The sequence below is a fragment of the Candida parapsilosis genome, contig 006139 (assembly GCF_000182765.1).
Source record: "Candida parapsilosis strain CDC317 annotated contig 006139".
Taxonomy (NCBI): domain Eukaryota; kingdom Fungi; phylum Ascomycota; class Pichiomycetes; order Serinales; family Debaryomycetaceae; genus Lodderomyces; species Lodderomyces parapsilosis.
The window spans coordinates 71,875-88,481 of record NW_023503282.1 but is presented as its reverse complement, the minus strand read 5'-3'; the positions used below and the strand labels follow the sequence as shown (position 1 = coordinate 88,481).

Below are 16,607 nucleotides of genomic sequence, written 5' to 3'. Positions count from 1 at the left end.
GTACGTCACTCACTCACTCACAGCATTTCACCAACAGAAGAAAAAAAGCTCAAAAAAAAAAAAAAAAAAAGAAAGAGAGAAACGGATCCACAATCAGCTCTCACTAATCAACTTACTTTATATGAACAACTTGATTCGAATATTACCTTTAGCTCAAGGAGTTAAAAGATCATCACCAAACAAAACTATTATAACAAGATGTTTGTCAACATATCTTGCTACTGCAGTGCGTCATAATAGAGCACACCAACGCCACTCGTTACAAAGATTTTCAGCGGCAAATTCAGTAACACTATGCAGATCAGTATCCAACTCAACGATATCCCTTTTACAATCACAGGAACAGATGGCAAACAACGACTTAAACAATGCAAATGCCCAATATGAGTTTTACAAGTCACTATTGGCAAACAACTATCCCCATATCGTTGTTCAAAGATATGAGACACCGGGAATTGCAGCATCACCTGAGTGTACTCAGTTGTATATAGATGCTTTGAACAAGATTGGTAAAAAGGGGAGAGCAGAACAAGTGGCAAATGCTTTGCACCAACACAATAATAATTTTCAAGGTGCATCAGGTAACGCTGCTCCTATGGCAGCTGGTGGATTGCCTCATGGGTTTGGCTCCAGATATGAACCAGTACACGTTGTTGTCAGTGAATCATTGTTGACAATTTTGTCTAAATGGCTCAAATGGTTGATTCCAATAGCTTTGATCACTTATGGTGCTACTAATGCATTCAACTATTTAGTTGAAAATGGTACTATTTTCAAAAACGCTGAAGTGAATGATAAATCAGTTGATGTTAGCCAGAGTACAGTTAGATTTTCTGACGTTCAAGGTTGTGATGAAGCCAGAGCTGAATTGGAGGAAATTGTTGATTTTTTAAAAGATCCATCCAAATTTACTGGATTGGGTGGTAAATTACCCAAAGGTGTATTGTTGACGGGCCCACCTGGTACCGGTAAAACTTTGTTGGCAAGAGCAACAGCTGGTGAAGCTGGTGTTCCATTTTTCTTTATGTCTGGATCTGAATTTGATGAATTGTATGTTGGTGTTGGTGCCAAGAGAATTCGTGAATTGTTTGGGCAAGCAAGGGAGAAATCTCCAGCAATTATATTCATTGATGAGTTGGATGCTATCGGAGGAAAAAGAAACCCTAAGGATCAAGCATATGCTAAACAAACATTGAATCAATTGTTAGTTGAATTGGATGGATTCAGTCAAACTGAAGGTATCATCATCATTGGGGCAACCAATTTTCCTGAGTCGTTGGACAAAGCATTGACTAGACCTGGGAGATTTGATAAGGAAGTTATTGTTGATTTACCTGATGTTAGGGGTCGTGTTGATATATTGAAACATCACATGCGTAATGTTGAAACTGCCGATAATGTTGATCCTACAATCATTGCCAGGGGTACTCCTGGATTAAGTGGTGCTGAACTTATGAACTTGGTTAATCAAGCTGCTGTTCATGCATCACAACTATCGGCCCCTGCTGTTGACATGTCTCATTTTGAATGGGCCAAGGACAAGATTCTTATGGGAGCAGCGAAAAAGAAGATGGTTATAACAGAAGAGTCAAGAATCAATACAGCATATCATGAAGCTGGACATGCCATTATGGCTATGTTTTCAGCTGGTGCTACTCCCTTGTATAAAGCCACCATTTTACCAAGAGGTAGAGCATTGGGTATCACATTTCAATTGCCAGAAATGGATAAAGTTGACATGAGCAAAAAAGAATGTTTTGCCCGATTGGATGTTTGTATGGGTGGTAAAATTGCTGAAGAAATGATTAATGGAAAAGAAAATGTCACGTCTGGATGTTCATCCGATTTAAGTAATGCTACCGGTGTTGCAAGAGCAATGGTTTTATCCTATGGTATGAGTGACAAGATTGGACCCGTCAAGTTGAGTGATGATTGGGAAAGTTGGTCACCTGAGATTAAGAATTTAGCTGATCATGAAGTGCGGGAATATCTTATTGAATCAGAGAGCAGAACTAGGAAATTACTTCAGGATAAGAAATTGGAGTTGCAACGATTAGCTGAGGGTTTATTGGAGTATGAAACTTTAACCAAGGATGAAATGGATAAGATTGTTCGTGGTGAAGCGATAAATAAGGAGAAAACTGTTAGTAATACCATTATTAAAAAGCCCTCGTCGTCTAGTCCTGATAAGATTAGAGATGGGTTGAGCTTAAAGCTGGATTAAGAAAGAAATATTGTATAGAGGTTTTCAAATATTACAAAAATGTGTTTTATGTAATGGAGTACATGTAAAGTAGTCTTTTGCAATTTGTTGGTGGTGTTACCCATGTGACTAACACGTGACAAGCATGAGCAAATTTGTTACTATTGTGTTGGTTTAACCTGCAAGGTTTCAAACTAGGAGATTGGAAATATGCTCAAACGATTGCTCCATTCCATATGACAAAGAAAGTATAAATACCTTTCAAGAATCCCTGTTTTTCTCAGACATAATTATCGAGAGCTTCTTTTGATGTTCATGACCAACGCACACTTCAAACTTTAAATACAAACCTGGGACTAATATTACTTCATTTCGCTCGGATAAGTCGGAATTGGACCAGGGAAAAAGGGGGGGACACTGGATCCAATTTCTGACCCAGCCATCGTATAAAGACAGGCTTGTTACTGAAGTGGTGGAGCATCCAAGTTTGATGAACTGTGGATCACGTTGCCCTGTTCTTTTTCAAAAGCCGTGGCTCGGTATGGGGAAACGTCATGTGCACATACAAACAACACAGCAATTTACAAATTTTTAGTCATTGGTGCACGCTCACACACTCCACTTTTTTCGCTCCCAATTTGTTTCTATTTAAATAGAATTGCCTCTCCCCTTTTAACTCTTTTCCTCAACGTTTCTGCCACACATTTCTTTGTCAATAGATAAAACACACACACACACACTAGAATTGATCGAAAAATGGTTAAAGCAGGTATGTTTTGTGAGTCAATTGAGTAGGTAAATGAGTCAATTGAGTCAATTGAGTCATCTGTGAACACGTCTCCAGCCAAATCGATGCTTACTGCATTCTTTGAGCTTGATACTAACTCAATTTCCCTAGTTGCCGTACTTAGAGGAGACTCAAACGTTTCCGGAGTCGTTAGATTCGAACAAACTTCCGAATCGGAACCAACTACAATCACTTGGGAAATTTCCGGTAACGACCCAAATGCATTGAGAGGATTCCACGTTCATGCATTTGGTGACAACACCAATGGATGTACCTCAGCTGGTCCTCATTTCAACCCATTTAGCAAGACCCACGGTGCTCCAGAAGATGATGAAAGACACGTTGGTGATTTAGGTAACATTTCCACTGATTCTCAAGGTGTTGCCAAGGGAACCAAGCAAGATTTGTTGATTAAATTGATTGGTGAAAACAGTATTCTTGGTAGAACTGTTGTTGTTCATGCTGGTACTGATGATTATGGTAAAGGTGGTTTTGAGGATTCAAAGACCACTGGACACGCCGGTGCTAGACCAGCTTGTGGTGTTATTGGATTGTCAGAGTAAGTTGAAATTTATAGGAAAGAAAACATAATCTGTAAGTTAAAGCCATCTGTAGTAATTGAACATTTTTTTGATCATTGAATAAGGTACGTTTTACACACTATTTTATCGCGAAAAAAAAATACTCCCCACTAAATACAACGACACCATATCAAACAATGAATGACGGATCGTTTAGTTACGTACATCTATCCAATCCAAACATAGCTACATACATAGAGACATGGCGCAATGAGCCATTGCCATTTGATGATATCGAACCACCACAAATCAACACCACCAAGAATAATATTGCCACCACCACAAGAAATGGAAGAGATTTGCCATTACTGCTGAACAATGACGATGAAGATCTACTTCAAGGTGCACAAGTCTTTGGCGCAGGAGTAGGTAGAGGACTGTGAGAGGTTGATGGTGCTGGCGGTGCTGCTTTTGGTGCAGGTGCAGGTGCAGGTGCAGGTGCAGGTGCAGGGTTTTATATACTAATAAACCTGGAAATGTGGAAGCGATTAAGTAATGAACACATTTCAACCCGGCTTGCTTTCTTCAAGTCATTGTTTTTATTCATAGTATACAGGAACTACCATGCTTCACTCTCCGCATAGTTATTCGCTCGCGGCTCCTGTTTCTCATCATATAAAGGGGAGACTCTGTGTAGCTTTCTTTTTGAGCATAGAACCACGAACTCAATACATATCATAATCCACGCGTTTCATAAAACAATAAGGCAGGACTCGATGGTGCATTTCACAAATTTGAACCGCACGGAGATTACGAAAGAAGTGATGAGAGGATATCCATGTAATCAGGAACACAATCTATTTCGTTTGGTGCTTGTATTGTAGGGGGTACTAGGCGTTGCATGTGCTCACATAATGGAAATCCAATCGATAAATCACCAGTATATAAGAGATGTGAGTTTGTTACATCACTTTGCCAAATACTAAAAACGCTCCCTTTGCATTATTCATCACCCTCGTCATCAGAGTCGTCCTCCATATTGATTTCGGGCATCTCGAAATCAGACTCGTCGGCATTATCTTGATTTGTTGGCGAGTTTGTCGTGACAACTGTAGCCACTTCTGTCTCTACAACAGGCTCAATCTTTTCAACTTTGGCAGCATTTTCGAAGGGTTCTGGCTTGAATGAAAAATCTACTGCAACTGTTTCCACTTTTCTTTTCTTTTCTTTGTCGTTATCTTGCCCTTCGTCCATTACTCTTTTTGCATCAGAAACATGAGTGGAACCAATAATAATCTCATTTTCGTGTTTTCTTTCTTGCTCCCTTTGCTCGTCAATCAATTTCATAATTGCTGATTCTTTTGTACTCATTGGAGCGTCCTCTTCCGGTTCCGATAAGTCATCAAATTCAACATCTTGTTCCCTCGTAGCGCTGATACGTTGTGGTAAGGGTGGTAGTCTGGGATTAACAAACACACTCAACAATGGGTCATTTGGTAATATTGAAGAGATAATTGGCAAAACATTGTGCTTGTCATATCCTGGGTTCAAAACTATACTCCCCAACAACGCCCTGAAGGGGTCAGGTATTGTAATTTCATAGTTATTAGCTGCCGCTTCAACGCACTCTTGAATTATACATTTCATAACCTTGTAGTGTTGAGTAGGTGAAAGTTCAGACCTTTTCACAATTTGATCAATAAACGTTCTCACCACTTCTATTGACCTTTTAGAACGTGATTGAGTGAATAAATGTTCATGGGATAAGATATCAGATAATGGGGCTGATGAAACATTCTTTTTCTTGGGTTTCTTTTGCTGAGAGGTAGACGCTGGTTGATCCTTGGGTTTAGTTGGAGCAGCCGCTCTAGGTTGTGATAGTATCAATGCAACATTAACAAATGGAACCAATAAAGTATTATCAGCCACAACACCTGTTAATTGTAAATAGTCACCAACGCAACTCAACAAGTCTAGGAATAGTGGCTCGTTGTTCCAAATGTCAGTTGATGATACTTTGCCTGATTTGGTCATGGGAACAATATAGGCCATAGAGGACCATAATGATGGTAAATGAGGAATCAAAGAGCCTTTAAACACCAAAAGGTGTTTCAATAGTCCAAGTACACTTTGGTAATTCACCTGAATTGTCGTTTTAATCAAGGATCTGATTTCTTCATCTCGTACATCACTTCTAAATGACAAGTACCTCGTATTGATTGCGCAAATCATTTCAATCAAGACAAACACTTTACCTAAAGGCACCTTGACACTGGAAATACCTTCATTCAAATAAGCTGCCAACAACTTTGTCAAAACGGCAATACGACAACTAATTTGCAAAATGGTCTTGGGATCATTCAAATCAATCTCCAAACTCGAAAACACCTTGGCATGTGATTGAGGCAACTTTTGCATCAATTTCTTCAATTCTGAATCATCACGAAAATTCAAAAACTCCTCATAAATCTCAACAACACCCTTGATTTCAGCAATGATTTGATCGACATCCGTTGCCCATTTGGTTTCGGGTTCATTCTTTTCCACCACGGGTAAAATCGCCAATGCCTTGCAGATCGAGGATTGTAAATCACTTGGGTACTTGATAAACCCATCATCCTGCATCAATGTGTACAATTTCTCGCCAAATTTATTGGCAAATGGTCTAAATGTAGTTGGATGATGCTTGATGATTTGATAAAGCGACTTTATACACAAGTTGGGCGCATACTGTAAGTTCTTCAAATAGAGTGCAACAATGGTGCTCAATTTCGGTGTCAATATCTCTCTTGTCAATGTTGGTTTATTTCGAATCACTTTTATCAATTTGTTTAAACATTCAATACAAGATTTCAAAATAATGTCATCAATGGTGTGGTTGAACGACTCCAAGATTGTAATCAACGTGGTCATAAAGTTGGCACCTTCATTGGCCAAGATGGTGTAGTTGTCAATTAGCACGTTGATGATGTTGATTCCACACCATTTGTTGTAAGTTGTTGGTGATCGACACAATTGCAATGTACGAGAAATTAGATGCGAAAGATTTGATTTGGAGATTTGGTCAAGGTGGTGATTCTCATGGTGGAGGATGGATAGTATTGGAATGATTGAAGACGGGGAGGTCTTGATCTCCTCAAGGACTAGGGTGATAGACATTGGGGGGGTGTAGTTCGATAAAGAAAGAGTGAATCTCATCGCTACATGCAAAAAATATTTCAAACACAAAAATACAAAAACAAAAAGCTATACAAAAATGTCAAAAAATCCAACAAAGTTTTCATCTACTTTAACAAAATTTTAAAAGTACCAATTTCGAACCCTTTCAAATTGATGCCAACAACACCCTTCTTCACTTCCAACTCTTCAAACACTTGATTTTCTAATCCATTCGTTTTCAAAACTTTATCAACTTTGAAATACTTTTCATCAATAACCAACTCTCCTTTACCAACCCCACCCAAGGATTCATAAATTCTCACCACAATGGATTTTTCATTCTTGGATAATTGAGAATACTGACTCACATCAACATCATCCTCGCCACGTTTGATATGAGATAAAATCAATGACGATGATGAATCGGCATCAGTGTTTAATTTAACGGCGTGTAAATATGATGTATCCATGGCTTTGGCAATCAACTTGTAGTTGAAATTGTAGCCGGCTTTCACGGTGTTTACACCCAATGGTCCACGATGTGGATAAATTGCATATTCAAATTTATGCTCGCCCATGTCAGCTTTGTTATCGGGGGCTTTTGCACTTCTAAGTAATGATAATCTAATCAAATTGCCATGGATTGAACCACCGTATTTGTTATTGTTCAAAATTGAAACACCATAATTGTACTCACTCAAATCCATAAATTTGTGATGACATACTTCAAACTTGGCCACATCCCAAGTGGTATTGTAATGAGTAGGCCGCTTTGTGATTCCAAATTGAGTTTCATAACTAGCATCCAAGGAAGTATTGATTGTTGTTGGGAATTGTACTTTTAAAAACTTGTATGTTTCATGCCATTGCACAGTTGATGAAAATTTGACATAATTGTTGATACTATTTTCATCATTGATTCCAGGTAATGAAATAACAGTTTCAATGGATGAGTTGGGCGAGATTTCATGCGTGACAACAATTGATGACTCAATTGCATCATTGGACAAAATCTTGCTCTTTGCATTATCCAACAACTTGAATTTTTCCAAAGAGTACAACTCAGTGTCCCAAGCAGGGAAATTGAGAGGTTCATCATCAAACAACACGTATTGGTTACCGCCAACCACTTTGTTTCCTTGCATTGTTTGTTTAGTGGCGGTATTGTCAATGATTTCTCTTTCAGCAACTGTATCATAAAGCGAAGTAATAACACCATTTGAAGAGATTTTGGCCACCAATAACCCATTGGATAAAATGTAACCTTCGTCGTTGGATTCAACGCTGGCAGGGTATTTCACTTTTTTGTTCACCTTGGTCTCTCCCGAAATGTAATCAATAGACAATTGAAGCTTGCCATTGGCAGTAATATGTCCATCCTTCTTGAATGTCTTGTACAAATCTGGTGACTCATCTTCACTAAGTTCAACAATTTCATTGTGTCTATCCCAAGGTAAAGTATTGACAACTGCGTTGCGTTTAGGTTTACCTGAAGCTTCGAAGGCTTTGAAAATCAACTTGTCAGCTTTTTCTAATAAACTTGTCAACATGGGAAACACTTCCTCATAGTAAACCATACCAATGCAACTACCGGGCAATACATCATGAAACTGACATAAACAAAGATCTTCCCATAAATCGTTAATCTCCTTGGAGGGGTAAGTGTAATCCTTATTCTTGAGACTAACCAAACCAGCAACTAATTCCAAATCGTGCAACTTAATCTCACCTTGTCTCATAAGTCTCTTGATCTTTGCTTGCACTGTATAAGTACCACGATGAAACTCAAGATAAATCTCACCCGTCCAAGTGGGCAACGTCAGTCCATTATTTGATTTCTCCAACAAATGATCGTAAAAATCCTCAATCGAAACGTCCAATGCCACTGATGGAAGTAAACCCACCTCGTTACTCAAACCTCTACACCGTCTCAATTTTTCAATCATTTCTGGGGTTGGACCACCACCACCATCACCAAAACCATAAAGTAACAATCCAGTTGGTACATCTCTTAAGTTCTTGTGTTGATGTTGTGATCTCAGGACATCACCAAAGTTTGCTGCTGCTGTGTAGGTATTATCCGGAGGCATGTGCACCAATACTTGAGATCCATTGATCCCCTTCCAGTTGAATGTAGTGAGTGGGAATGTATTGATGTTATTCCATGATAGTTTTTGTGTCAAGAACCGATCGATACCGGATAATTGACAAATTTGTGGGATTTGTGAGCTATAACCAAAAGTATCGGGTAACCAAAATATATTTGACCTAAATCCAAATTCAGCTTGAGAAAATCGTTGTCCCAAGATAAATTGTCTTAGTAAAGATTCACCGTTGGGTAAATTAGTATCATTCTCAACCCATGATCCACCAAGTGGGATAAATTGATTTCTCTTGAATTTTTCCTTTATATCGTCAATAATTTCAGGATATGATTGTTTCAACCATTTGAATTGTTGCATTTGTGATGCTACAAATACATATTCGGGATACTTGTCAGCAATTTTCAATTGAGTAGTCCATGACCTAACAATTTTCCTCTTTGTTTCAGCAAATGGCCATTCCCAAGCAGTATCAATGTGACAGTTTCCCACGCCAAATACATCAATACGTTTGTTATTCTTGTTTGGGTAGTCATTAAACACTGCTTCTGAATTGATCTTATCACCGAGCAATTTAGTAGCCAATTTACGACACTCTTTAATTGAGTCGACATTTTCAGGATCAAACGCATTCATAATCTTGGTACAAACATCAGCTGCTTGATATTTTTGCCATCCGCCAGGGAACTCTCTTGCTGCATCGCCCAAGATCCAAAAATCCCAAAAGAGACGTCTAGCTTCTAAATTAGGAACCACTAAATGAGCCTTGTTCAAGCGGAAATATCTGTTTGGATTTGGTTCACCATCAGCACCATTACCAAACATTCCATTACAAGCAACTTCGATGTAAAATAATTGTCTACCAGTTTTTCTAAACTTGTCGGGAATTTCAAACAAGTTACGATCACCACCAGTAAAAGCTTGCAAGGGGAGACCGTTGGCATCATAAATCAATGCTTCGGAGCTGGAATCCCATTCAATTTCCAATCCTTCATATTTAAGCCAATCTTGAGGAATATCCAAGTGGAATTTGACCCAAAATGTCTTCCAACTGGGTCCAAAATTGTATCCTAATCCAATATGCTCCCAAGATACTTCATCAAACTTGATATCACGAAATAATGGTCTTTGAGTCCTACCTTCTTTGTCATCGGGCACTTTCCAAGTTTGTAAGTTACCAATTTCAGTTCTATGAATGTCATAAAATTTGGGCAAGTTCAAACTAGGGTATTGGCCTCCGGTGTCGGTGAATTGACGCAATCGAGCTTCATAGAGGTGGTCAATTGGTTTAAAGTTTGGTTGATGATTGAAATTTTCGTATCCCATTGATTATTGTTGGCTGGTTGATGGAATAGAAGGTAACTGTAGTCAAAAGAACTAACTGTTAGTTGGAAACAAATTTAAGGGGGTGAGAGTTTCAGAGTTTTGTCGGAGAAGAAAAAAAAGGAAGCGGAAACGTGGAGTGAGAGTTGAGCGGCACTAAAAATTCCAAGAGCAAAACACTACATAGTAGTGGTTATATTTAACTACGCCCAATGGGTACACTACACTTGAAACAGCTTGGGATTTACTTGCATCTATTATATAAACGATAGAAAAACAACAAACGATACATACACGCGGCCTCTTTTTATTGAGTGTGTACTTCCTTATCTTCTTCAACACTAGCAATGTTTGGACTCTCCTTATGCAATGAATCAGCATGAATCTTTGGCAACTTGATTGAAAACCCTTTAATCAAGCTAAATTCATTAGTAATCTTGCCTCCTAAATCTTTAATCTTGTTTTTAATTGATTCAGCTTCCTTATCTGAAGTGTCATCTTTTAAAGTGACAATGTAGCCTTTATCGTCAGACATAGTTATTGTTGTTGTTGTTGTTGTTGTTGTTGTTGTTGAAGAGTAATTGAAACGGCAGGGGTGTTTTGGTTGAGATTGGAGTATAGCTCTAGCAGCAATTGATAGTCTAATCTTTATTCCTTAAAAGAAGAAGCAAAAGAAGAAGAAAGGATAGGGAGATTGTGAATTTTTTTTGGTCTAAAGGCAAAATGTCGAAATTGTGTTTGGCAAATTTAGTCGCCACAGCATTTTCTGTGTTGTTGTTGTTGCTGTGTTACTACAACAGTAGTTAGTCAGTTAGTTAGTAGTTGTGAGTTTTTGTGTAACAACATGTAAATACTCAGCTTATCTATTCTCTTTTTGACAATAGTACACTACCCTCTGTTCTTTATTTACAGCAAACTAACTATTAGACTCCATCAATACACCTATAACACTAGCAATTAACGCTTACTCACACTCACACGCACACACACACACACACACACACACTAACACAACCATACATCATCATATCAATGTTGGTGGTGTATCAGAAATACTATACCCCATTGGATAGGTTTATCAACAAATTCAGACGCAAGGGGTTTTGGCTATACACTGGATTAATCACGATATCACTACTTTATATGTTTTACGAAATATCTCATTTACCAGATATACCACCACCGGAGTTACCACCACCGGAGTCACCACCAGCAAGAAGGAGATCAAAAATAAAACCTAACTGATTGTTGCTACTCAGCTGTGCACATTTCTTTGTTAAAACCAATTGAAATTGTTTTATTGTGAATTTTCAGAGACACGAGATCAGTTGAGTACAATTTGGAATCTTGATTACGATTATGTCTATGGTATGCTGATTGTTTCAATTTACAAACGTCTTTGGTGCAATTTTGTGGATAGGGCATATTTCGTTGGTTTATTGGTGTTAGTCAAAACGGAATATAAAATCGACAGCCGTGTCTTCTCTTCTTTTGATAAATACCATTCATTACTTGCTGCAAATTGTTTCTTTTTGCTAGAGAACATGTATATACCAGAGAGGGAGAGAGAGACCAAGTACATACAAAATACATTCTATAAATCAACTATATAAGCCTGCTTACTTCATTAACCCAATTGCATTCGTATAATAACACCCTTTGCAGCACATTTCCCCCCTTCAGTTGTGTCCTCTGAGTGTGTATCCATGGCGCATAGCATACACTCAAACGCAAGCAGAAATTCATCGCCACAATGCTTTTTTAAACAACAAAGGTCATACCCGAGTACCGTCCATTATGGCTGTTTCATCTATTATCTTAGCAAGCGCTATTCTCAACAAAGGCTTCCACGATTGGTCAACGGGCCAGTGGTTTGACGTTGTCATTCACGTTGTTTTCATTCCGGGTTTAATTTATGTTAGTCGGAGAGCAAGAGCATCCCAAAAAAGGTTACACTGAGGCAATGACGCAAAAGAGACAGTTGGCGCAATTGAGCTCATCACAAGGCTGCACATCCGCCTTTTATGATAAATGATCGTTTGTCGAAGTATGCTTCAACCTCGGGCGGAAGGTTCTTCATAGCTATTTGCATCAAGACTGGGTGCAGCACCAATTCCAGGTCCACTTGAAATACTACCACCTCAAGCGCCAGCAACACCACCGCTGTGAATAAAACGTTATCGGGTCATTTTTCCCCACATCAAAACACACCTTTCGTCCAAGCCTCTCAGATAATCAAACATAAAAGGTAAATCACCTTTTTGGACAAGGCCAATTCTCCTTTTCGTCAAGTACATCCAAGTAATTTCGGTTTGGTGAACTACTCCAAAAAGGAAGTGCTACATCTAGGCGGCCGCGTCATTGTTTAATAAGCCCCAAGAAGGATTTAAGAATTTCCTTGGTGGAGTTTTCATTTTCATTTCTTCTTTTTTTGTCTTTCTCAATGCACACATTGATGTATGAACTCGATGGTGGATGGAGGCTTTCTGCAAAAAATAGGCCAGTGAGAATGAGAGTTCATGTAATTGGTAAGGTATCGAGCGATCTCATTGCCGTTGTGGTCTGTGCCCAAAGCACTAAAGCTTTAACACGAGCTTTAGCTTATGAAGCTCAGAATTCGTCACGTGATGTATGAACATTGACACAAGAACGTTAATGATTACTGAAAATAAGGCAAAGGAAGTAACTGTAATTGAGAAAAAGTGTCGTATCTAGTTTCTATAAGCCATTGAGTGTACCATTTTTCAGCTTTAAGGGAGCTGCTCCTTTATTATTCCTCTTTTGTGTAAAGCTAGTGATGGAGCCTTTTTGAGGATGAGCAAATATATTTCATTGTGTTGCTTATCACTTGAACGTGTAGGTATAACTTGCAAGGTTTTTTTGTTACCAAGTCTAGATAACAATAATATGCTCAATTGATTGCGTGAGCAAAAATCTCAAATCTATATAAATAGCACAACGTATCCCGCTTGCATTGACTTCTCATCGTATTGGCCTCTCCTAAGAAAGATATTGTTCATCTCTTTTGTCATTGGCAACACATATGCAAAAACTAGTGTACGCAATGGCTCCAATAATGAAAACACTACTAGAGTTCTATTTCACCGCTCACCATTGAACCAAATGGCAAGTGGACCAGCACCACCCGCCAATGAAAAACTAGTTGCTTCTTTCGGTTAAATCTCGGATATATATCATATCGGCACTTGCCACAATTTTTGCAAGCACACTTTTTCAATAGCAAACTGAGATATTTTTTCCTACACCCCACACACCTACCCCTTGATTACGTCATATAAAGAGAACGATATATAAATACACTACAAACTACAGACACCAAATCAATTATTCATAGCCCTTTTCCTTAAAGCATATCGATATCAAAAAAAATGGTTAAAGCAGGTATGTCGAATTCTGTTTACTAAAGTGGCTCTCTGGAATCCACTTCCACTCAACGTTTTTGCTCGAAATAGTACTAACTCTATTGGATTCAGTTGCTGTACTCAGAGGAGATTCAAACGTTAGCGGAGTCGTTAGATTCGAACAAACTTCCGAATCAGAACCAACTAAAGTCACGTATGAGATTTCCGGTAATGACCCCAATGCTCAACGAGGATTCCACGTTCATGCATTTGGTGACAACACCAATGGATGCACCTCAGCTGGTCCTCATTTCAACCCATTTAGTAAGACCCATGGTGGGCCAGATGATCAAGAAAGACATGTTGGTGATTTAGGTAATGTTGCTACTGATTCTCAAGGTGTTGCCAAGGGAACCAAACTGGATTCATTGCTTAAATTGATTGGTGCAAATAGCATTCTTGGTAGAACCGTCGTTATTCATGCTGGTACTGATGATTATGGTAAAGGTGGTTTTGAGGATTCAAAAACCACTGGACACGCCGGTGCTAGACCAGCTTGTGGTGTTATTGGATTGTCAGAGTAAGTGTAGCGTATAGAAGAGAATAAATTGTTTGGATTAGTTGTTACTTTAGGTTGGCAATTGGATCTACAAAGAGGGCCGATCTATTAAAGGGTATAATTAAACAACCAATGCCAACAAGTTTATTTTTCGTATGAATTCCCCTTGTAAAGCAACGATTCAATTCCAACAAACTGGTGATGCAATTCACCAAGACTAGCTCTAATCACATCAAGTTCTTTTTCCTGCTCAACAATCTGAGCGATATGCAATTTCAAATAATGTTGTTTTAAAGACATGGGAAATAACACGGCGTTGGAATCGTTGATAATTTGTTGAATCGTATCATAATTGGTTTCCAGTTTAAGCATGGTTGATGTTGTTGTAATGATTTTTCGTTTTTCCAACTCCAATGATTGATAAGCGGTTATGGCTTTGTATTTGGTGGCTTTAGCTTTGTAGATTGTTGCTAGTTGATGAAGCTTGTCGGAGAGTTGTGTGCCAAGGTCGGTCAATTGTTGTTGTTGCTGCTGTTGTTGTTGGCGGGTGTTGACTTTTGAAGATGATGTCTTTGATGATGGTGCCTTTGTTGATGATGTCTTTGACGGTGGCGGTTTGTTCTTAGGGGTGGGCTGGCCAGAAGTAGGTGTTGGTTGAGTAGGAGATGCTGATGAATTGGGTGAAAAGGGTGAGACGGCTGAGACTGGTGGAGGCTGGTGCTCACACTCTGGTGGTAAAACTGGTAACGGTGGAGGAGAATGAGCTTTTTGCAGTGGCTTGGGGGTAGAAGTTGACTTTACTGGTGAAATGGTCTTTGTTGGTGACACAGGCTTGACTAGTGAATTAGTCTTCCCCTGTTCACCTAACAAAGCTTCCGACTCTGAAGAAGAAGATGATGATGATGGTGATGAGCTACGATCAAGTACTTGCATTGATTTAGTTGTTCTTGTTGACCGAATGGGACGTGGTTTTGTAATTGTCATTACTTTAGCTCTTTTTAGAGAAAATGACAATTGCTTATGAGTTTTATATCTGGTTGGAATGGTAGAAGGGTATTTATGTATATATATATATATATATATATATACATATATTCGGGATGCTTGGTCCTCTTTTTTTTTTGGTATCTGTGTGGATATGGACTTGTGTCTCAGTCTTCTCTTGTTTTTGTTATGGCTGCGAAATCGGAATTGAGAATTGTGTTTTTTGTATATGCTGATATACACTTCACATTTTACAGCTATCAATGCATGAAGTTCTCTTTTGATAACTACAAAGTAAAGCTCTCAAACGGTTACAGCTACTACTCAACCTTTTCTATTTAAGAGAATCCTTATTTTCTCTTCTAAGGTATGTTTTTTGGAATAAATTATAGAGACAGCTTGAGATCATTACATTTTGGGCTCTTCACTTAAAGAACTATGAATCAAAGTGGCACACTTCTGAATATAGTACTCTAGCTTTGGACTAGTATTATCAACTTGTGACGTTATCCACTTACTACAGAGATTGCGATTGCTTACAAATCTGTCAAGAAAATATGCTAAAAATTGTTTATACATTTGTTGTAGAGTTTTCTCTACAGCACTTGACTACACATAATTTTTCGACTGAGCTTCAGAGTAGGAGAGAATAGCATCGATTGAAAAGCATACTTTTTAAATAGACATGTATATACACGGTGAAATGTGATCAGGGCGAAACTGAGGCAATAACGCAATTCAGGCAGATTTTGATTTTGGTTTTGTTTCATCTAATGTGGAATGTTGACAACTGACTGGAATGTAAAATGCATCTTACTTTTTTTTCAACCAGAGGACATTCCACTAAAAACCAACATGACAGTATGATTCAAACGCATAGTTGGTTAGACTATACACCCACCCGTCTACAGTTGTTTTATGTCTAATGTTTGTTCTTTGTTTTTTGTGTCTTTTTGTAGTACGAGGTTTTACATACTTTGTGTAATTTCGAAACTCGAGATTGGGCTCGAAAATGACAGGATGGAATGCAGTTGGCATATACACATACTCAAGGCACCGAAACTATGCTCTTATGAGAGTATAGGAAAGAAAATTCAAGTGCACCCGCTCTTGTGTTTTCAATTTATTATCGCCTTTTCTTTTTCAGTTTTGCCTCAATATACAAGGCGTGATACAGTTTTGTTAATTGACAACGGGCAGTTTAAAATCACGATTGTTGATGACCACTGATATTTGAATTAGCATTCTTTTCTTCTTCTTCTTATTCTTCGTGACTACCAGTTGATGTTGTTGTATTCTGGTGTATTTGTTTTCATTTTGTTCGTATTCAGTAATAACCTACATTCATATTTTAGACGATGCTTGTTTTTTATCTGTTAAAAACATTCATATTTTATTGATGTTTTTATGCTCTTATTCTTGGAATTCAAACATCAGTGATCATGTATCCCAATTTGCCATCGATGTATATATATATAAAGCTCTTATCTTGTAGTCTTTTCTATAGAATCTAATCGCTTCTTACTGAACTTAGAACGGCAATTCTGTTGTTGTTGTTGTTGTTGTTTTGTTTATTTTTGGTGCAACAAAATCAAAAACTAAAATCA

At 38.3% G+C, this 16,607-nt stretch overlaps 9 protein-coding genes across 9 annotated transcripts; 5 read left to right on the top strand and 4 right to left on the bottom strand. All coding sequences in view use genetic code 12, as the record gives it.

Moving 5' to 3' along the window:
• Positions 1-346: 346 nt before the first annotated feature.
• YME1 (i-AAA protease) lies at positions 347-2,224 on the top strand (the record flags this gene model as incomplete). The annotated part of the gene is made up of 1 exon (XM_036810443.1): positions 347-2,224. The coding sequence occupies one exon, from the start codon at positions 347-349 to the stop codon at positions 2,222-2,224; it is 1,878 nt and encodes a 625-aa protein (XP_036666979.1).
• Positions 2,225-2,959: 735 nt separating this feature from the next.
• On the top strand, positions 2,960-3,553 carry CPAR2_500390 (uncharacterized protein; the record flags this gene model as incomplete). The annotated part of the gene is made up of 2 exons (XM_036810442.1): positions 2,960-2,972; positions 3,102-3,553. 2 exons carry the CDS (start codon positions 2,960-2,962, stop codon positions 3,551-3,553), a joined length of 465 nt encoding a protein of 154 aa, XP_036666978.1.
• Positions 3,554-3,708: 155 nt separating this feature from the next.
• On the top strand, positions 3,709-3,954 carry CTA6 (Cta6p; the record flags this gene model as incomplete). Its single annotated transcript, XM_036810441.1, has 1 exon — positions 3,709-3,954. The coding sequence occupies one exon, from the start codon at positions 3,709-3,711 to the stop codon at positions 3,952-3,954; it is 246 nt and encodes an 81-aa protein (XP_036666977.1).
• A 559-nt stretch (positions 3,955-4,513) lies between these two features.
• On the bottom strand, positions 4,514-6,670 carry CPAR2_500370 (uncharacterized protein; the record flags this gene model as incomplete). The annotated part of the gene is made up of 1 exon (XM_036810440.1): positions 4,514-6,670. The coding sequence occupies one exon, from the start codon at positions 6,668-6,670 to the stop codon at positions 4,514-4,516; it is 2,157 nt and encodes a 718-aa protein (XP_036666976.1).
• Positions 6,671-6,795: 125 nt separating this feature from the next.
• Positions 6,796-10,098, bottom strand: AMS1 (alpha-mannosidase; the record flags this gene model as incomplete). Its single annotated transcript, XM_036810439.1, has 1 exon — positions 6,796-10,098. One exon carries the CDS (start codon positions 10,096-10,098, stop codon positions 6,796-6,798), a length of 3,303 nt encoding a protein of 1,100 aa, XP_036666975.1.
• A 304-nt stretch (positions 10,099-10,402) lies between these two features.
• Positions 10,403-10,630, bottom strand: CPAR2_500350 (uncharacterized protein; the record flags this gene model as incomplete). The annotated part of the gene is made up of 1 exon (XM_036810438.1): positions 10,403-10,630. One exon carries the CDS (start codon positions 10,628-10,630, stop codon positions 10,403-10,405), a length of 228 nt encoding a protein of 75 aa, XP_036666974.1.
• A 497-nt stretch (positions 10,631-11,127) lies between these two features.
• CPAR2_500340 (uncharacterized protein) lies at positions 11,128-11,340 on the top strand (the record flags this gene model as incomplete). The annotated part of the gene is made up of 1 exon (XM_036810437.1): positions 11,128-11,340. One exon carries the CDS (start codon positions 11,128-11,130, stop codon positions 11,338-11,340), a length of 213 nt encoding a protein of 70 aa, XP_036666973.1.
• Positions 11,341-13,484: 2,144 nt separating this feature from the next.
• CPAR2_500330 (uncharacterized protein) lies at positions 13,485-14,041 on the top strand (the record flags this gene model as incomplete). Its single annotated transcript, XM_036810436.1, has 2 exons — positions 13,485-13,497; positions 13,590-14,041. The coding sequence occupies 2 exons, from the start codon at positions 13,485-13,487 to the stop codon at positions 14,039-14,041; spliced, it is 465 nt and encodes a 154-aa protein (XP_036666972.1).
• A 119-nt stretch (positions 14,042-14,160) lies between these two features.
• Positions 14,161-14,949, bottom strand: CPAR2_500320 (uncharacterized protein; the record flags this gene model as incomplete). Its single annotated transcript, XM_036810433.1, has 1 exon — positions 14,161-14,949. One exon carries the CDS (start codon positions 14,947-14,949, stop codon positions 14,161-14,163), a length of 789 nt encoding a protein of 262 aa, XP_036666971.1.
• Positions 14,950-16,607: the final 1,658 nt, after the last annotated feature.